General features: G+C 46.2%; 2 protein-coding genes across 4 annotated transcripts; both read right to left on the bottom strand.

Annotated features, from left to right (window-relative positions):
• Positions 1-3824: 3824 nt before the first annotated feature.
• Positions 3825-13790, bottom strand: TGFB1I1 (transforming growth factor beta 1 induced transcript 1). Of its 2 annotated transcripts, none has more exons than XM_031937451.1 (11): positions 13696-13790; positions 11563-11678; positions 11426-11478; positions 11149-11279; positions 10971-11058; positions 10650-10755; positions 10265-10462; positions 7685-7858; positions 7377-7527; positions 7002-7150; positions 3825-6874 (listed from the first exon to the last, which is right to left on the bottom strand). In XM_031937451.1, the coding sequence occupies exons 1-11, from the start codon at positions 13706-13708 to the stop codon at positions 6608-6610; spliced, it is 1446 nt and encodes a 481-aa protein (XP_031793311.1). In that variant the 5' UTR covers positions 13709-13790; the 3' UTR covers positions 3825-6607. The 2 variants fall into 2 exon arrangements, with proteins under 2 accessions (XP_031793311.1, XP_012398115.2); XM_012542661.3 differs by having other exon boundaries at positions 7377-7458.
• Positions 13791-14707: 917 nt separating this feature from the next.
• Positions 14708-21044, bottom strand: ARMC5 (armadillo repeat containing 5). Of its 2 annotated transcripts, XM_031937406.1 has the most exons (7): positions 20113-20203; positions 19887-20038; positions 18643-18750; positions 17728-18514; positions 16734-17350; positions 16480-16612; positions 14708-15900 (listed from the first exon to the last, which is right to left on the bottom strand). In XM_031937406.1, exons 2-7 carry the CDS (start codon positions 19900-19902, stop codon positions 15111-15113), a joined length of 2451 nt encoding a protein of 816 aa, XP_031793266.1. In that variant the 5' UTR covers positions 19903-20038; positions 20113-20203; the 3' UTR covers positions 14708-15110. The 2 variants fall into 2 exon arrangements, with proteins under 2 accessions (XP_031793266.1, XP_012398119.2); XM_012542665.2 differs by lacking the exon at positions 19887-20038 and having other exon boundaries at positions 20113-21044.
• Between the last annotated feature and the right edge of the window lie 66 nt (positions 21045-21110).

Raw genomic sequence — 21110 nt, 5'->3', positions numbered from 1 at the left:
CAGAAAGTATTGGAGAAGACAAATCTCTATCCTTTTATGCAGAAGTGGGGGACTATGGATATGGAATATTGTATATATTGCCAGATTCAATCTGATGGTTAATTATGTTGAGCTATTTTTTTCTTTTTCTATGAAAAGATCTTTTTTAAAATAAGAAATGGATTATTGGGTAGGGGAAAGAGGAAGATTATACTCAGAAATGTGATGGATAAAGTAAAAAGTATTAATTAAAAGGAAGATACTGAAATATGATGATAAAAGCCTATTAAGTACTCAGGTGATGTCAGTGGTAATATAGAGATGAACGTGGATGTGAAACCCTAACAATATGATCCTGGGCAAATCACTTAATGTCTCAGAAACTCAGTTTTGATTAACTATAAGGGAGGAGGTCCTGAATAAGTAAGATAGGGTTGACAGAGAAAAACTGAAGTATTGATGGAATTACTCCTTGAGGCAAGCAGGGAAGGGCACTGATAGGGATCACTTCAATCTTATAGTCCTCTGGGAAGGTTGTGGGTAGCCCACCTTGCTATATCCAGTCAGAAATCAGAGTTATAACAAACCTTCAAGGTTAGATTTCCCCTATAAATCTGTCCATGGTTCATGTCATATTTGCCGAACCCCATTTTAGGTCAGTCTACTGTGGTACTCTGCCTCTGGTTGTCTTTCTCCTCCTTCTCCCCTCATGTCATGTGGTATCTTTCCTCTCATTCCCCCATCATGCCTTACGGTATCTCTTTCCTTTTTATAATTAACTCTTTTAGGGCGCTAAACTTCTCTATAGATTCTGTCTGTTAAGGGCATACTCCCATATCATGGAGTATATATCCTTTCTCTTGTTTTATTTCTATCTCCTGGTGAGTTCTACTAAGGAGCTTGTCTTTTCCATCATTAATTATTTAAAAAAAACAAAAACCTTTCTTTGCTAACCATATGCTCTCCCAACCCTATTTCATTTTTATTATTCTTGGTGTCTATTGTATCTTTTCATTTTGACTGTGACTCTTCTCATAAATTAACCTACCTTTTGCCAAAAAGAATGGCTATTGTGAATTCTTCACATGACCATACCCCAATATTTGGTGCCTACATCAATCTTATCATTTGATGCTAAATCCCAAACACATTATTTGGTTAGAGATTGCAATCCTAAATCACATCATAAGGAAGCCTCATTTCATACACACTGGCTCTGTGATACTGCATACATAGAATCTATAAATTTGGTGATGGAGGACAAGTTAAAGATAACACTAAAGTTGTGATTTTGGGGAGATTGGGTGAATCCTTGTTGTGGAGACAGAAATAATCAAGTCAAAATGAAGCACAGGATTAGGGGAAAAAATAATGAATTTGATGATACACACAAATAAGTTTGAGGTGGTTATTGCTAAAACTGCGTAGAGATAACAAATAGTTGGAGATATACATCTAAGGTTTGGAACCTGGGTGATTGGAAATAGGGACCAAGAAGAATATATTTTTTGTTTAGTGGGGAAACCCAGTCCAGATGTAGACATGTTTAATTTGAGGCTTTGTTAGGGCATTCAGAGGCAGGATGACTTTAGTGGGTAAAGAATGTTATATTTGGTATCAGGACCCTGAATTTGAATCCTTAATTTCACATTTTCTGACTATATGATTATGGGTAACTTATTTAAACTCAGTAAACTTCAAATTCAGAGGTGTAGTAGCTAGAATGTTGGTATTAAGGCTAGAAAAATCTGAGCTCATTAGGCACATAAAGACTATGCAATCCTGGACAATTCACCTGATTTCTCCGTGTTCTATGCAGCTAAGTAAGATGATGAATTGTAAAGAAGATTCTGACGTGTAGGTAAGGGACTTGTCTCATAATGGGAGTTTCTCATATCATTGAAATCATAGGTCTAATCCTTACCCTAAAATAGATGATAGGATCATAAATTCAGAATTTAAAGGAATCTTAGAGGTCATCTAGTCCAACTCCCTCAGTTTACATTCCAGGAGACCCAGGGAAATGCTCAAATCCACATAAAAGATAAGTAGAAAAGCAGACATTTGAATTGAGATCTTCCAATTCTAGATTACCAGGCTCTTTCTACTACATTTCATTGCCTTTCCTATCATTTTGCCAGTCTTATGATCAATTTCTCAAATGTCATCTATTTCCTCTTTCTGTCTTGATAGTCTAAAAATTACTCCCAAGACAAAATCTCTTTTGTTTCTTTCTTCACTGATCTTTGACAAATTATTTCTACCATGCTCACCTATCCCGTTGTTCTTGGACCTCCCCACATGATCATCAATCTTTTGAATGTTAATGAATTTGATGGCTATATTACAATTATTAGTTCCATCCCATTAAGTCTCAGTGATATTAGTGATTCTGAAATTATCTCTTTGAATTAGGCTCTCCAGTTCACTTTGCTTTTTACTGGTACTTTGTTGCTTCTCTGTATGTATATACATCTGGGATTGTGGGTTTTAATTTTGGCTACATTCTTAGGTTTTCTTTCCTATGAATTCTGATGTAATTTCTTACCTGGCAACATTACTCAAAGATCTCTCTGATTTTTCCACCAAGACTCAAGTCAAATACTTTCTCCAGCCATCCTTTTCAATTTACTTTTGTGTCTTTCCTCATTAGATTTGTAAGCTCCTTCAGTGCAGTGACAGTCTTCTTTTATTATATTCATATTTCCAGCTCATTTTTTCCTATTTTTTGTTTCACCTAATTATTCTTGTTAATTAGATACTAAGCTCTATTGTTTTGTGATATTCAAAAACTGAAATAGTTGCTAATGACTTATTAACTTTGTGCCCTTTAAATTTAGCTCCCTGGAATAAAGCCCTTACCACTAGCTCCATGGCTTTTTCCTTTCAGTCCTTTTCAAACCTTATTTGATCAACATGATCACCTGAGGCACTTTGTTGCTCAGCTGTTTTTCAGTCCGGAATATGATCCTAATTGGAGTTTTTGTGGCAAAGATATTGGAGTGGTTTGCCATTTCCTTTTCCAAATCTTTTTCACAGATGAGGAAACTGAAGTAAACAAGACTGACTTTCCCAGGACCACACAGATGGTCTTTCCCAGGACCACACAGTGTCTGAGGCCAGATTTGAATCCAGGAAGATTCCATCTCTGAGTGATCTGTTCACCTAATTGCCCATAATATGAGGTATTAAGTTTCCTGAAATCCTTGTTCCCTTACTTAAATCAGAGATCTATTATGATGTGAACTGTCTTCCCTAGTCAAGAAGAAGCCCATCTGACTATTATGAGATAAAGCCAATTCCCATACTATCCTATCTGTATAGAGTAATTTTGAAGATGGAACTCTTTATCAACCTCCATTATCTATTCACCCAACCTATTTGCTTGTTTTTCTTTCCTTGCTACTACTTCTTTTTCTTCCCTTTTATCCTGTCTACCACATATTTCAAGCCACAAGAGTTGTTTACTGTTTATTCACTAGAGAAAAGAGAATGTGTGTGTGTGTGTGTATACACATATATGCTCAGAAATAACACAGTGGGGGGAAGCTAAGTGGTGCAATGGATAGAGCATCAGCCCTGAAGTCAGGAGGACCTGAGTTTAGATCTGGTCTCAGGCACTTAACACTTCCTAGCTGTGAGATCCTGGAGAAGTCACTTAACCCCAATTGCCCTGGGGGAAAAAAAAAGAAAGAAAGAAAAGAAATAACACAGTAGGGAAAAGTAATTACAAATACATACAAGGGAATATTACTTGATACCAGACCAGGTGAATCTTAAGCTTTCTAGCTATTCTCAAATCTTCAATCTATCTCTTCTCTCAACAAAGATGAAGATCTTTGCTGCCAGTTTCTTCCATAACTTTTTTTTTTTTTTTTTTTTTTTGCTTCAGAGTGAGCTTCTTGGTCCATTGGGTTTAGACCTATCAATTAAGATTTGTCAGTCTCAAGATATTGATACAAAAAGTGCTTCCTTGGCAAAAAACAAAACAAAACAACTATTAATGAGAAGAGGGTTGAAGACAAAACAGATGGTGCACTAGGAATGCCTTATACCAGTCTTCTCAATACATGTTAACGGAGACATCTTAGAACAGGAGAAACTAAAGAAAATTATTTTAGGAATTGGGGCTTAGAAGACCTCTTCCACATGAAGCAAAAGTCTTGTTCTGAAGAGCCCCAGGCTGAGAAATGTGGTTTCCCAACTGGGGTTTACTTATTCATTGAGCTCCAAAGAATGTTTATTTGTTTATCTTGATGGGTGGGATAGGGTGGGGTAGGGTGGAGGGGGATGGGTATTGAAGTGAGAATCTAAACCACATGGTAGCATTGTACTTCTTGGGGGGGCCTGGTACATTGTGGGAAAGACTTAATGGAATAAAAGGATTGTCTTATTGGTAATTCAGTCTGCATCAAGGGAGAGCTTCAGGGGGTTCCTAAACAGCCTTCCAGTTTACACACTTTCCGTAAGGCAAAAAGGTTGTCATATACATAAATTGTATATTGTCTATTTGCAAGTTAGGGTTGACATTCATATTTAGGGAAACCTGCACAGAGGTATACTTAGACTTTATTTTTGAAAAAGATCATGGATCCAAGTAGAGGCAATGATCCAGAGAGAAACCAATCATTTTGAAGAGCACACTTTCCAAATTAAAGTATGTATGAGCCATTCAGTTTGAGGAACTAGGCTATGGATTACACATAGGTAACAGATCCAGGATCACAGAGACCTTGGCTACTTAGGTGTACCTTTCATTGGGTTGACAGAAACTTTGGAGAACTTCCCTGGAAGGACAGAAAATCTTTAGGCCTAAACAGTGTTGTTTGCTTTAGGGTTCCAGAGGCACTTAGGGATTTTCTGCTAAATTTGAGGGGACACTACTCAAGAAAGTGGAAGGATGAAAGCAAAATAGAAATAGATGAGGACCAGTAAACCAGAAAAAAAGGGAGGGATGGACTGGCACTGAGACTACACCAAACCATCAGTTCCACTTGGCAGGTCATCTTTCTCCTGTTTTCCCAGAGCACAGAAATGACTGGCTTTGATTTCTATTGCAGTCTTGTTTTAAGTGTTTATTATTTGATATTGGTAATAAATTACATAGCCAGAAACAGTGATTTTTCTAAGCCTAAAAATTTGTGATTTGAGAGAAGGGAAGTTAAATTATGGAAGAAAAGTCTTCTGGGAAGGATCAAGCCTATTAAAGACTGAATTTTTGCAATTCTAGCAACTAAAAAATCCCATGACATTCCCAAATACAATCTGGAGTGGGTGGTATATTTCTTCTTAAGATAGCACCTGAGAGATAAATCAACTGCCCGTATCACACAGCCACAGTTCACTACATTTATAATAAGACCTGTGGGTTCTTCAGTAACCAATCCTTTTCTTCACTTCTTCCCACATAAGGATCCTAATTGGAAAAGGAGTAAGAGCTACAGATTACATATATCGAGTGCCCAGAAATGTGTTGAATTAATGAATGGATAGGTAGAAAGCAAAGACCTACAGAAATGGATTTCTAGCTCGGCCATCAACTCAGTTTAGCCTTGAGTAAATCCGTTCTTTTTCCCCCAGTAAAAAGGGGCCAAGATGATTTTTAATGAATCTTCCAGCTAGAAGTAATTCATGAAGGTTATTTCTGGCTGTCGGTGGTTCCATAGAGCCACATAGTCAAAACTTAAGCACTAGGTTTCGGAGAGAGAGAGAGCCGGTGTTTCCGGATTCAGAATAAGGGTGTGTATTCCAGAAGTAAAAGAATCAGAACTGGCAAAGGCTGGAGGGCCACCTGACTTCCCTTGCTAAAAGACAAACACAGGAAGCCAGTTGGTGAAAATGTGTTTATGTAGAGATAGGTGAGGTTAGCAGTGAGGGAAACCCAGAGTTCTCACAAAATACCCTGAGGCAGAATCTGGATCCTCAGTTTTCTTGGACCTGATCCCATTCCCATAAGCTTTCCTTTCTCAGTAAAATCCAAGTGCTTTAAAACTTAAAAGAGTTCCCCACATTTGGGAAAATCTAGCAGAGCCCCATAACTCAGTATCCTCTGAAAGCCTACTCTTGTGAGTAGGCTTGAGTCAGCCAGAATAAGGTTAAGACCCTACTCCTTCCCACAAAGAGAGGCACGGACTCACTCACTACACACCCCTATGCCTTTCTCCACATTCCCCAGAGGGATGGAGCTTCAGGGATAATTGGGCAGCTTCTGGGAAGAGACTTTTCTCCTGAAAGCCGCGTTTTTTGGAGAGAACATCTGCCTTGAGGTTGTGATAGATATGGACCTCCGGGCACTGGACACATTCTTGAATCAAAGGAAGGACCGGACCTTTCTTTGGGAATGGGTCTAGTTAAGGGGCGGGAGTCGGCCGGCACTCTAATTAAAAGGCGAAGTGCGCTGGGGACGCGTTCTATCCTTGAGTCGGGCTCTGGAGGAGGGAAAGGACCTCTCTTTGGGCCGGGCCTAGTTCTCAGGAGGCCTCGCTAGGGACGGAGGCTAATCAACCTCCAGGTTTGGGAGGGGGAGAAGGGGAGGGGCCTCCCCTCGTACCGCGCTCTTTTGAAGGGAAGAAGCCTTTCTTAGAACGGGGTTCTGCCCTTGCGGCTGGCCTTTCCCGAGGTGGGAGGCTCAGCCGAAGAGCTTGAGGAAGCAAGGCTGGCAGTAAGGCTTGTCCGCGCGCTCCTGGAAGGAGCCCTTGGTCAGCGGGCGCAGGCAGAAGGTGCAGGTGAAGTGATCCGGGTGGAAGCGGCGCCCCAGCGCGGAGACGCAGCGGCCGGTGACCGGCAGCCCGCAGGTCGCGCAGAGGGAGCCCCGACGGGCGTGAAAGTGGCTCTCGCAGAGCGGGCGTCCTTCGTGCTCGAAGAAACTGCCTCCCGAGAAGGGCGTAAAGCATTCCTGGAGGAAAAGACACGAGCCAACCGCCAGAGCGCGATTAGGGACCGAGCCCGGGACCGGGGCGGGCGGGAGCGTCCAAATTCATCGTTCTCCCCGGCTGCCCCAACCCTCCTCGGCCCCTCCTCACCCTGCACACGAAGCAGTCCGGGTGCCACAGTGCGCTCAGCGCCGAGATGTAGTTCTCCAGGATAGGACCCTGGCAACCTTGGCAGCGTGGGGCGAACAGCTGCAGAAAATCCCGGCGGCAATACGGGCGGCCCTCCCGCTCGTGGAACCCTGCGGGTCCGGGTCAGGTGGGGTGGAATGAGGGGAAAGATCGGAAGAGAGGAGGGGAATGGGTACCCAAAAGTTGTAATGGGGCAGTCCGGGAGGGAAAAGATAACTAAAGGGTGAAATCATGATCAAAGGTGGCAGGGGGACAGAGGGAAATATCTGAGGAGTGGTCCTAGGGATTAGGGGGAGCGGACTCCTCCCTGCTGGGTACCCCGGGTGCCTTTCTCACCCTCTTCCCCGAAGGGCTCCCCGCAGCTGACGCAGCAGAAATGTTCCGGATGCCAATGGGTATCCAGGGCGGTGACCATCTTCTGTAATAATAACAACAAAACACGTTCCCACACCGCTTTTGGGTGTCCAAACCACTTTATATCTGCCATCTGAAAGAGAGGGAGGGGCGGGAAGTACTCCTTGGAGTTGAAAGACTGTTGGAGTGGCAGGGCGGGAGTAGGGGGAATGGGGAAGGGGAGCAGGATAGAGGGAGAAGAGAACAAGGGCTAAGGGTGTGGAAGGGCGCTTCCAGGCTATAGGGCTCACATGGCGAATGGGCTGATTGCAGAGACCACAGCGTGGGGAGAAGCGCTCGAAGTAGCATTCAGGGCAGTAAGGGGCCCCGTCCTTTTCAAAGAAGCTGCTACCTCCCAGAGCCACGGAGCACCCTCCGCATAAAAAGTGCTCTGGATGCCAGGTCCGGCCTAGAGCTGTCACCACCTGCAGGGAGGAAGTGGGCCAAATGGTCAAATGTGTCTACATGAGAGTGTAGCTGAAGCTTCTCCTTGGGTCTGTATGTTCATTTACCAACTGGATGCTCAAATCTGGCCTCTGATTTCTTCTGAATATCACCTGGATGGTTCCCTGCCTACTCTCCATTCCCCACGCATCTCAAACTCCAAATACCTCAAATTGAGTTTATTATAACAACACAGGATTACAGCTAAAATGGATCTTTAAATTGCACATATGTAATATTAGATTACTTGCTGTCTAAGGGAGGGAGGGAGAAAAATTTGGAACACAGGATTTTGCAAGGGTGTTGAAAACTATCTTTGTATGTATTTTGAAAAAATAAACTATTATTAAAAATGGATTGTTATTTTAAGCACAGTCTGCTCATTTTATACATATAAGGAAAGTTATTTAAAGGTTAATCTTTCATCCTAAACACATTCTTCCTTCCAACTTCACACTTTTTATGATGTACTGAAGCAGTTACTCATCCTAAAGATTTTCTAGTTTAACAGAGGAGAAACTTTGGTGTAATCTTTGACCTTTCTTTTTCATCTCTAGCTCTCATATCTAGTTAATTACCAATACCTCTCAGTACCACCTTTTACTGAAGCAGTCCTCTCCTGTATATTATTGTCACTCTGATACAGGACCTCATCACCATCCTTCATTGTGTTGGTCATTCTGGATTTCACAATAACCAACTCTTCCCTGTCTCCCTCCAGCCTTCACACTATTGTCAGGATCCTTTTTCCTGCACAAAAATTTGGTAAAACCATTCCCTTCTCCCTCCCACTTCCCTATGATAATATCCTTTTCATAGCATTAAAAAAAAAAAAAAAACTCCATATACTTAGGTATAGTTTTATATTGAGATTATGTGTTACATCTCCCCTCCTAGTCTGTAAGTTTCTAAAGACAAATGTTATATCTTATCTAAAATAACTCTCCCTCTGTTCTCTGCATACAGTAATACTTCAATGGATCTGAGATCTCCCTCTCTCCAGGGATCTTGCAGATCACAATTTAATAGTCACAGAAATGTCAAGAAGAAGGAGAACTGAAAGAGAGCCACTGGATTTGGCAAAAAAAAAAAAAAAAAAAAAATAGTCATTTGTGGGTTTTGAGAGAAGAGTTTCAGTAGAGTGGTAGGAACAGAAGTCAAAATGGAAAGAACTAAGAACTGAGTGGGGGATGAGGAAGGGAAGGCAAAGAATGCAGACTGTTTACTTTTTGGCAATGTAGGAGGGGAGAGAGGATGACAGTTTAACGGGAAAGGGTGAAGGGAAAATTTTTTTTTTTAAGGAATAATATGAGAATATACAGGGTGTCCAAAAAGTTTTAGCGAAGTTTTAAGTGCAAAGATATTTCTCACACACATATGAAAAACATATATCACAAATGCTATTAAAGCTTAAAACTATATTGGAAAAAAAACTATATTGAGATGTTTTGGGGATTCTGTGTATATGAGAATTGAGAAAGCCAGACCCAGGGAAATAGACACACACACACACACACACACGGTTTATATGTATGTTTATATAAATATATAAATATATATATATATATATATATATATATAAAACATATGTCAATGAGATGGAAGTAATAGATCATAAAGCTATAGATCTAGATATACACATATATATTATAAAATGTATAAAGAGTCAAGAGAATGGATTATTAATGGAATTAGGATCCCAGAAGGAGGGGGCAGCCTTAGTCAGAATAATAATTTATCTCTGCCCCCCAAAAGGCAGAAAGTTAATAGCTAATATTTATATATCTCTTTAAGGTTTGAAAAGTACTTCATATATATTATTCTCACTTTTATCCTCATAACAACAATGTGAGGTAAGTGCTGTTTTATCCTCCACTTTACAGATGAGGAAATTTAAGCTTATATAAGTTAAGTGATTTACCTAGGCCCACACAGATAGGAAGTATCTGAGGTAAGATTGGAACCCGATACTTCCTGATTCCCAAGTAGGCACTGGCCTACACATCCTGCTTCTAAAGACAGGGTTGAGATGAAGATGACCTGTTCTCAATGAAACAGGAAGTAAGATCATCTGCTGAATGTGTGGAGAGGTTGAGGTGTTAAAAGATGTGTGTGCTTAGAAAAGAAAGTCTAGAATGAATATTGTGGGGAATGGGAAAGTAGTAGGAGATAAATGATATTTAAATGATATTGCTAAATAGTAGTGAGAACCTAACAAAAATATTTTAAATATCTACTATAAAAACAGTAGCAAGGCCTCCACTGAAGTTGCACTTGTCTATAATAAATGTAACACTTTTATCACTCTCCAAAAGGAATTCATAGCCTCATTTGTGTATCTTAATGTCTCTATATGTCTGTCTTCCCTCCTCCCCCCTTCTACTCACCTGCCCAGCAATGGGTTTATTGCAGGAACCACAAAGGCCCTTGGCCTGGGTGGGGACTCCCTGTCGACTGAGATCTGACTGCAGCAACCCCAGCATGGTGTCCAGGCTGCCCTCAGCGGTAGACCCTGAGGTGGGTGGTGGCGAGGTATCACTCACCGAGCTCAGTTCTGGTTTGGGGGTAGGCCCAGAAGCAGGAAGCTATTAGGGTATAAAACAGAGGCACCTGCCATTGCGTCCCCATCTGCTTCACTGAGCTGAAGGGGGTAGAGTTGGAGACAGGGGAAGGGGTGAGAAGGTCTCTGACAGCTGGGTGGGTTCAAGCTCACAGCTACTGGGACTAACCAATACCCTCCCTGGAGACCCTTGACTCTTTCATTCAGCTCACATGGTTCTGGACACGGAAATCAGAAAGGGAAGCCATCAGCTTGTCCAATTCCAGCGTAGCTGAGGTGGCTGAAGGTTTGGGCAGTTGCGGCGTCGGGCTAGGGGGGCTGAAAGAAGAGAGTTTGGGTCAGCAGCTTCCCCCTTTTCTCAGTCCTTCCAGATCCCAGACTCAAGAACCCTAGTTCTCAGTCCTCCCTCTTACCAGACCCTCAACCCCAAAGAAGGCAGGCATCTGGACCTCTGGCTTTCCCCTTCTAGCCCAGACCTGGGGAATCCAGCTATCAGGCTGTAGCCCCTCCAACCCTGTCTCCAAGAGCCTCACGTGGTGGGCCTTTTCTTTTCCTCAGATTGCTCTTCCTTTCGTTCTCCATCAGCTGCCTTGCTGGATGGGAACTGGGACATGATTTCATCTGGTTGGAAGGAGGAGTTGTTAGTCTCATTATTACTTGGCTCTTTTTGCTGCTTCTTCCTGTTATTCTCAATTCTCCCTCTCCTCTTACCTGTGATATTGAATTGGGTGGCATTGAGCTCCTGCAAAAGGCGGTCCAGCTCACAAAGGCCAGCACCAAGCACGCCACTGGAGGAGAAGGGGGGTGCCGCTGGTTTTGGGGAACGAGGCTTACACACAGTGCTAAAGAAAAGAGGGAGAATTAAAGGGGGGAGGCTCAGGAATAAAAGATTCAGACCAGAGCCCAAGTGGCATGGGAGGGAACAAGCCCCTTGCACTTGGAGAGTTCATTCCCACCAGCCACTAAAGGACATTGCCACTTCTTTTACCTGTATAAATGGTCTTTGTCTCCTGAGGCCCCAGAGGTTTCCCTGGCCACCTTCTGCAGAGAAAAGCAATACATCCGAGGCTGCAGTGGAGCTCCAAAGTCAGGGCCCTTCCCCTACAACCTTAGCTCTGCTCTTACCTGTTGTTGCTGGCTATAGGGAGGAGGAGCAGAGGTGGCTTCTTGGGACTGGTCCCTAAGAGCCCCAGTCCGGGGTATGTGGGATGTCGTAGACTCCAGGTCAGACAAAAGAGCATCTGCGAGAGGACTTTGAATGAGTAGACTAGAGTAGACTGGGAGTAGAGTACTACTAGAGTAGACTTTGAATGAGTAGAATTAAAGATTAAGGAGCTAAATTGGTTAGATTAGGAGAGGTGAAATGTTTGAAACGGATCTGAAGTCAGAGTTAGGGTCAGAAAAATGTTAGACAATGGCAAGGTCAAAGAGACTCCAGGGAAACGATACAAGGATAAAACTGGGAACAACACAGTATGGCCAAGCTGTTTCATCTTTGGTCAGTCCTGGGAGCCATGCCAATTTGGGTGTTTTATTCCAGCCACGAAAGCTCTTGTATTTGTATAGCAATTATGTCAACTAATGCTTAGAACAGCTTCTATGAGGTCATAGGATTATAATCTGTAAGAGACATTATAGGCCATCCAATCTAATCCCTTTATTACTTACTATAACCCACTCCTTTTATAGAATAAGAAATTGAGACCCTGAAAAAAATTAGTGATGATAACTGATATTCATAGAGCATCTTAAGATTTATAAAACATTTTCCAGTTATTTCATTTGGCCTTAGAGGGAGGCAACTGAAGCTCAGAGAGGTGGTGACTGGCCAATGGTCAGGCAGGTAGTAACAGCTGAGATTCTGATTCAGGTTTTATTATTCAGTAGAGCCTGATTCTCTCTGGCCCCATCTGGGTTTGTGTGTGTTGTTGTTGTTTTTACCCCCCCCAAAAAATTCTGGAATGTTTTGCCATTTACTTTTCTAGCTCATTTTGTAGATGAGGAAACTAAGACAAACTAGGTTAAATGACTTGCCATAGGTCACCTAGCTAGCAAATATCTAAGGTTAGATTTGAATTCAGGAAGCTAAGTTCCTGATTCTAAGCCCCATGCTCTATTTACTCACCAGCTAGGTGTGCATGGGAGCTAGAGGTTTTAGCTTCAAACCCACTCTGACATTTACTATGTGACTTAGGGGAAGTCATTGTAATATGCCCAAGCATATAAACTGAGGTTTACTCATCTGGAAAATTGGACAATAGTCTCTTAGAGAGATGCCTTCCAACTCTAGATCTATTATTCACAAAGAAACAAGTGGAAATTAAAGAGGCAACTGTGTATGTGATGGGTAGAGTTGGGTTTAACTCCAACTCAACTTCACAACTGGCCTTTTCTCAAATTTTTTTAATGTACATTTTTGACCTGTTTCCAACTGGCAGCTCTATTCTCCAGCCCCTTCTTCCAAATCTATTTGGAGGGGCCGCTTATCCTTCTCCGTTCTCTCATTAAGTAATCTATCACTCTCCCACACTCTTCTGAATGGCTGGTTCCCCCAACTAGGACCCCTGGATTGGGTTACCTACCAAAGACCACAATACGTGGTGCAAGAGGGAATAAGGGGGAGGCAGAGTCACCTGGCAGGGGAAAGAGAGAGGGTCACGGGGGAGAAGTGTACCCCCGGGTGGCCTGAACTCTCCCTTCCAGCCCCCATCCCCCCTCCTGCCTTTCGGTTAGGAGCCAGGCAATCTTGCTCTCCGGCTCGAGGCTTTCTTTTGCAGACCCACAACCCAGGAGTCCTCCTTAGCACCAACCGTACGCGCCCCCTCCCCGAACCCAGGTATCGGTCCCCTCCGCTCACCCCCGGGTCCCGCCAGCCTTTTGAGCAGCGGACCTCTGTTCCTCGGGAGATTAGGGGAAGGACCGGAGAAAAATGAAGGGAGAGGCAGGAAGGGAGACGTGGAGCTCAGCAGGAGAGAGCGGGAGGGGAAGAGAAAGACGAAGAAAGAGAAGAGGAACGGGAGAAGCAAGGGGAGGCGGGGAGTGGCCGAGGAGAGAGAACGAAGAACGGAATGAAATGGAAGAGAGGACTTAAAGCAGAGAATAGAAATAAGGAGAGAAGAGAGGGGGTGCGGTGCGGGGAAGTAGAAAACGGGCTTCAGGGAGAGGGGGCGGTGGGATGGGGCCGGGAGAGGCAGATGGAGGGGTATCTGGGGTTGGAAGGGAGGGGCTCGTGGTCCCCGGGCTTCTAGCCCCACTCACCCAGGTCCTCCATGGCTGGGGTGCCGGGCTGGCTGGCTGAGGGGTAGCAGTAGGGCGGGGGCTGTGTCCGGTTGGGGGGGCGGGAGAGAGAGGGAGGAGGGGGGACGTCCGGGAGAGGGAGGCCCCAGCCGTGACCATGTAAGGAAGCGGGGACCAGACGGGATGGGGGGCGGGATAGGAATTAGCGGACAGCGAGGCTGGAGAAGGGGGCCTGAGGGGAGCCCAAGGGGGTGCCAGACAAGAATAAGGATGGCGGGACACACCCGCATTACAGCCACACCCCAGCCAGACACTCCCGAATGGTGAGAGCTTAGGCTTGGAGCAGAAAACCATCCACCAACAGCACTGGCTAAGGCAAGAGCAGCGGGAGAAAGGCAGTGACAGACGAGATTAGACTGAGACAGAAATCCAAGGAAACCCTCTCAGGGCTACAGAAACACCTCCAATTCAGACACACAGAGATGAAAGTGAAAACTCAGAGGAAGACACAGATCCAGAGGGACAGATATTCATTCAAAAAAGCTTCTTAAGGGAGTGATGCAGAACCCCGAAGTATGCACTCCTAGAATCCTGGGCCAGGGATGGAGCCACATACACGAAGACCCAACTCCCTCACTCTAGGAAGTACTCTAGGCAATGCTCACTTTCCTTCCAGTTGTGTAAAACCATTAAAAAGCAACAACAACAAAATTAAGTATTTGGTAATTGTTTGAACCATTCCCCCCTCCCCCACTCTTTTCCCCCATTCAGCATGCCCACTCCCTCTACAAGGAGAGACAATTGGGTACAGAAATTCTTTTGAAGCCTCTTCTAGAACTGGGGTGGATCCCCTTCATAGAGATCTGCTCTGGGTGTGTGGGAGAGCTCTAAGGTTAACCACAACCTCATACCATATATACAGTAAACCTCACAAGTCAGCCCAGGGGAGGGAAATGGGAACTGGCCACTGGGTGGAGGTAAAGGAAAAATTGGGAAAAGATCCTTTGGAGACAAAAAAGAACTACACACTACATGAGGTAATCAACTCTGATGTCTTTAATTTCAGTCTGGCAAGGGGCTCCTTTTGGGTGCCGAGGGCTTTCTTTCCCTTTAGTCCTTGTAGGTCTGTATTGTCCATATTTCATTCTTGAGACCTCTGGTCAAGTCCCATTTTGCTTCCCTAGGCCATTCTCATTCCTCTTCCTCTATCCTATCTCCCCCTCTAGTTTCCATACTTTCCATGGCTCCTCTTCCCTGGAAATCTGCCCTCTCCCTCTCCCTTCCCCACCCCCCTCCCACCAAGTCCCCCCAGGCAACAGTTCTTCTTTTCCAGAGAAGCCTCCTTTTCTGGTCCCTGGGGCCAGACTAAGGTCCTACAGGGCATCTCCTCTGTCCTGGTGCCAGGGCTCCTCAGAGTCCTGAGGCTGTGGCCCTAGTCACAGCCTCCCTCTCATCCCCATCACAGCTCCCAAAAGGGCCTCAGTCAGGGGCCCGCCCTCCTCGCCTGCTGCCTCTACCAGTCCAGCTAGAGCTGTTGCCCGAGCTTGCGGGCTCCGGCCAGGTCCCAGGGTCCAGTGGGCACATCTTGCAGCTAGACGGGTTCCACCAAGGCGGAATACCTCGCCCACTGCTTCAGGGGGACCACAAGGTCCTAGGTGCACACTTTCCACAGCCTCTTCCAGTTCTTCCTCTAAAATGGGCAGCAGAAACCGACCAGCTGCCTCTAGGGCAGCTTCTGCCTCAGAGCCCAAGAGGGGTTGTCCTGGAGGTGGGATGGGCTGTAGGGCAGCCCCACAGCCCCGGCAGCCATGGAGATGGTGCAGAATAGGCCAAGCGGCTCCTGGGGACAAGCCCCTCAGTGGCACAAGGCTCAGATGAGCCTCAGCAAAGCCTCCCGATAGCAAGGCTCGGAAGAAGGGGGAAGCATTGGCTGCAGAGGCCCGGATGGCAGGTAGTCGGAGGCCAGAGTCCAGCAGGAAGTGGAGGTCAGGGACTAGGGATGGGGTAGGGCTCAGAAGTTGCCCATAGAGGCAAGGGGAGGTTGGAGAAGAATCCACAGGAGGTTGGGCAGAGTCCACTGATGGGGAGATTAGGCATCGAAGGCAGGAGAGGGAATCAGCAGCAAAAAAGAGGAAAAGTGGGTGAGGGGCTGGACGAGAAAGTGCTGTCAGAAGGAGGCGGAGTCCACCTTGGTCCAGAAGTAGACGTCTCCAGAGAGCCGGTTTCCTGAAAGATAGAAGGATGGGCACAAGAGTTAATGAGAGCATTTGAGGCAAATACAGACTTCTTACCTCATAAAAATAGTATAAGTGTCAGAAACTGATTGCCCCTAAAATAGGTTTCTGACTTTGCCCCATTCCTAGACCTTACTATTGAGTTTAGATCAGATCCTGTCCTGCTAAAAGAGGGAATGAAGTAAGACTTGTCCTTGCTTTTCCTCCAGAAGACTTGGGGGCAAAGTTGAGGACAAATCTCCTTAGGACAGAAATAGAGAGCTAAGAGAAGGGAGAAAAAAGGTGCTAGGGAAGATGGGAAGCAGAGTCAAGGAGAAGAGAATAATAGAGAAGCTACGGGAACTAGGAAAGAAATTTGAGGATTGGCTGTAGAGTCACAGGGAGAGAGGGCAGAGAACTTGGATTACTCAAGTGAAACAAGCAGTCAAAGGGAGGAAACAAAGTCTTTCCAAATACTACAGGTATTTTACAAATTTCTGTTCTATATTTTCTTATTCTATTCCTATAGTTTCAGGAGATTCCCTCCTGTGGAAGCTGTTCCTTGATTCTTAAGACTGTTAAAATGGTGTACCTGCAGATAAAGGGCAGAGTCAATGCACAGGCAACTCGATCTTCTGGAGTCCCAGAGAGAAGCAAGTGAGTGAGTGCTCCTACCCCAAAAGGAGACTCAGCTTGGACTGTCAGGTTCTGAAGCAGCATTTCACCTAGGAGAAAAAAGGTCAGGACACCTGAATTACTGAAGGTAGCAGGGGCAATAATAAATAATAATAAATAAGGAGCAAGAAAACTACATCTTTGTGTACCTGAAAGAAATGGGTCACTCACCTAGTTCTCTATGTTTTCGATCGCCTGCTCGAGCCCGGGGTGGCTTTGAGGCCCGCCAATCATCTGGGGCAACACCCAACACTAGCCAGGCCCGGATGAGTGCAGCACCATAGGTTCGGACAAAAGCTTCTAGGCAAGCAGGGTTGCAGGTGAGGCGGGCCAGAATTCGCAGGGCCCGAGGATTTGGAGGACCAGGGGCTCCAGTCACATAGCCGAGCAGGCCTTGTAATGCTGGGCCAGTCACTAGTGCCCCACTGGGATCAGGGGCCTGTGAGAAGCGTGACAAGAGTAAAAGTGCTGGCCCTTCTCGTCCCCATAATTCTTCAGTTCGACCAGATGTCCTTAGTGGGGGTGGTGAAGGGTTTGGGATGTCACCTGAGTGGCTGGGAGTCTCTAGTTGTGAGGTGCTTGGGGTCTCCACGCTTAGGGCAGTGTTTGGAGGAGAAGTTGGTGGGGGATGGGACACCGGGGAGAAGGAAGGGCTGTCCTGTAGGCATCTTTGCTGAAGGGGCCTGACTGGGACAGCAGGAATCTCTGGCAGGGGGCAGTGTTCAGGGGACCAATCAGGCGAAATATCTCCAGGTGCCACAGCATAGCCTTCCGATATCAGCCATGACCTGGAAATCAAAAGAGAAAGACATTTAGTGGTCCTATAAGACCTAATGGAAATCATATTTGACACTTAGTTTAAACATTAGCTAATAATAACCAGTATTTATATACTACATTAAAACAACAATCCTGGTAAATAAGTACCACTATTTAGCAGATGAGGAAACTGAGGCAGACAAAGGTTAAGTAGCTTGCTCAAGATCATACAGTTAGTAAGGGTCTGAATCTATATTTGAACTCAGGACTTCCTGATTTCAGCTCCAGTGCTTTATCTACTGTGTACTATATTAGAGAATATAAGAACTTGGAAAGAGAGATAGAGTTAGAAAAGATGTGATCAAGAATTGTAGATCTAAAGAGACTGCTCAAGATGCTAGTTTACCTGAGGCTTCTGAAGCTCCCAGCCTCTGTTGGTCCTGGGGTCCGCTCCTCAGGGAAGTCACAGGAGGCAGCCTCATGGCCCTCTTCCTCCTCTTCTCCAACCTCACCACTTAGCTGCCCTGCCAGCAATGGCACAAGCCCTAATGCTTGCAGTCTTCCTAGAGCCCCAGTGTCATACAGGAAGCCAACAAGTGCTGCTACTACACGTGGGTGAAAGGCCTCTGCCCTTGGGTCTCTCAGAAGGGATATGAGTAGCTCCAGACCCCCAGCATCCCTTAGTCGTGCTCTATTAATAGCCTCACGGCACAAAAGACACACTGCCCGTACCAGGGCTTGCTGGGACACTGGGCCAGCCCCACTGGATCCTCTTCTTCTCCGGAGTTCACTGAGTAATACTTCCACACCACCAGCATTGCCCAAAGCAGGACGCACCAGGCCCTGGGCACACAGATTGGCCAGAGTCAGGATGGCTGCATCACGTACTGTCTTTTTGGGGTGAGTGGCCAGACTTACTAAGGGTCCCAGTCCCCCACCCAGGCTCAGCTGTTCAGCACAGGCCCGAGAGCAGCCTCGACTTAGTTCCAATAGGGCCCTAGCAAGGGCTGAAGTCAGGGCAGGATCAGAGGTTGTAGCCAGTAGCTCTGCTAGGGGCCTAACTGCCCCTTGTTGGGCCAGGGCCAGGCGATGCTGAGGTGAATCCGCCAAGTTTCGAAGGGCACGGACAACACTTTGAAGACACTGGGAGTCCTGAGAGGCAGTGAGGATCTCAACCAGTAGAGGTACAGCACCTAGAGAGAGGGATGAAGAAACATGTTTGACTCTTCCAATTCTGGAATCCTGTTTTTTCTATTTGCCAAAATCTAGGCAACTCCTTCCCTCCCATTCCCAAGCCCCTTTCCCATCTTCAAGTTCTTACCAGCTCTGTGGATGTCTCCACAGCTTTCAGCCTCCATAGCCAGGTTCCCTAAAGCTCTAGCTGTCCGATTCTGTATGCTGTCAGTCCTCACACATTGTAAGATGCTCACTGGGGATGAAAAATGGAGACAGAAGAAACACTTAATTTCTTAGCACACTATAGGGGTATAGACTAAATTTTGTATTTTTTGCCCCCACCCCCTTTTTATCCCAGACTTAGTATTTTGCATAAAATATGCAATTATGTTTAATTAAATTGTTTCAATTTGGGGATTAAAATTTTTTGTAGTTTGAAGTCACAATTTTACCAAAGACTTGATAAGTTCATTGGCACTACTGAGTACTGACTTTTCTATTTGTCAAGTAGGGATAATAAGTTCTACTCTTACAACCTCAACCCTACAGAAATACATATAAGCACAAAGAAATTACAGAAGTCCCTGGAGTTGCTCAGTAACATGCTGTGTGATACCCTTATTTAATATGAATCTTTTACCTCAACACTGGAGCCTTGTTAAAAGGATAACTGACAACTTCCTATTGGCTTCTAATGACTAGAGCTGTCTCCTAAGATGCCTAGCTGGGAGTCAGAAGAGTGAATTTTTATCAAAGCAGCTTTCTCTCTGCTGCCCAAGAAAGGTGTGTAACAGACTACTCTTAGCCTCCTTTCATAAGCTGTTATGTTTGACGCTGTGTTCCAGAATTCTGGGGGATGGAGAGTCTTCTGAATGCCTTAATGTGTTCTGCATGTTTTTATGGGTTCCTGTGAGTTATTTGCATCTTCTGCATTTTTATGGTAAGGTGAAATAAAGTTACCTTACACTCATATCACTCAGAGCTTGCAGGGCAGCTGGGGATTTCTTTTACCTACATTTTAGAAACAAATTAAACCTATTCTGTTTGGATTGTTTCTCAAGCAAACTCCAGATGGGTCCAGGATAAAGAGCTAGAGAGCTAATGATGATTTTGGATCAGTTCCCAGAAAAAGATCAAGTCAGGGTGGTTTGAGAGTTACCTCCACGACCATGGGGGAGGGGCAGAGTTCATTAAAGAGTAACATTGTAACAGTCTAAGGACCTCACTTTAGCCTGTTATTCACAGAAGGGTAAGTGACGATTCCCCTCCTCCACCCCAAAACAAGTTCTATTTTATTCCACCCATGTGGGCTGAAAATGAGACCATCGTGGGGCACGGCGGGCTGGGTAGGACGGAATGACATCACAGCGGGAGAAGAGCCTGACATACTGAGGGGCTGTTGCATCACACAAGATACGGTGACGTCACAGAAGACCCTGTGATGTCACAATCCCTATCCTCTTCCACGAAGGCGGGGTCATTTCCACAGAGTGACGTCCCTCACAGGTCCTGTCGCTTTAAATCCGTCTCCAGAAGGGGTACTGCAAAGGGGCAAAACCGAGTCAGGGTGAAGGGTGAAGGGCGAAGGGCCAAGAACGAAGAGCTGGACACTCACCAAGTGGGAGAATACCGCCGAGTCTGCGCACTTCAGTCCGGCACGCCCCCTCCGTGCAGCAGTTGGCGAGGATGCTGAGGGCCAAATCGAGCGTTCTGCGTAAGCGCGCTGGCGCTGACGTAGAAGCGGGGGGGGCGGTACCCGAGGGAGGGGCGGGACCGGCTGCGCCCGTCGACGTGGCCGGTGGGGGGGCGGGGCCGGGGCCTGCTGGGGGCGGGGCGGGTCCCGCCGCCACTGCTGCCGTGCGCCGCAGCAGCGCGAGCAGGGGGCGGAGCCCGCCGCGCGCCCGGAAACGCTCAATATCCCCCGCCGCCTTGACGTGGCGCGTGCGGAGGGCTAGGAGCGCGCGGCTCAGGGGGGCTTCGTTGGCTGTAGAGTCCTTTCCCCCACCCGGCCCCTCCACGGCCGCTGCTGTGAGCTGCGCGAGGCAGAACGAGAGCGAGTCGGTGGGGGTCGGTTTCGCCGCCGCCATCTTGGCCTGGGCCTGAGGCCCCACCCCCCTTTTTCGTGGCTCCGCAAAGAACAGGACTGGAAGATTGGGGCGTGACTGTGCACGTCTTCTGGAGGACGTCTTTTAAATGGCCCCGTCGCTGTGATGCACACTGGGAATTGTAGTTCACTGGTCTTCGGTTCCACTTCCTGCGAGACTCCCGATCACGTGGATGGTGGGCTATGACCAACGGCCGTTCGAAGCACGCGAGGGATGACGGAAGTGGTAGTTCTTTGTCAGATTCTCTGTGCTGGAGACTGGGGCGCGGTGGACGCTGGGATACGTAGTCCGTGATTATCGTGTATAGTCTATCGTGGGACGAGCGGAGAACTCCCGCTCCCAGGGGACAACGCGCGGCTCCTTCTCCTCGAGAACCCAGGTGTCCGACCATGGAGTCTCTGGAGTATACGGTTCTCGGTGCCCAGGACGTCTCACTCCCCAGAGCGGTCCCGGCCCTCTGGCTTTCTCGGACGTCGCTGCTCCCTTTGGAGCTGACTGTCCCTCAGAC

Source organism: Sarcophilus harrisii, chromosome 1 (assembly GCF_902635505.1).
Source record: "Sarcophilus harrisii chromosome 1, mSarHar1.11, whole genome shotgun sequence".
Classification (NCBI taxonomy): domain Eukaryota; kingdom Metazoa; phylum Chordata; class Mammalia; order Dasyuromorphia; family Dasyuridae; genus Sarcophilus; species Sarcophilus harrisii.
Note: the sequence above shows the minus strand (reverse complement) of the source record. Positions and strands in the feature narration are given on the sequence as shown.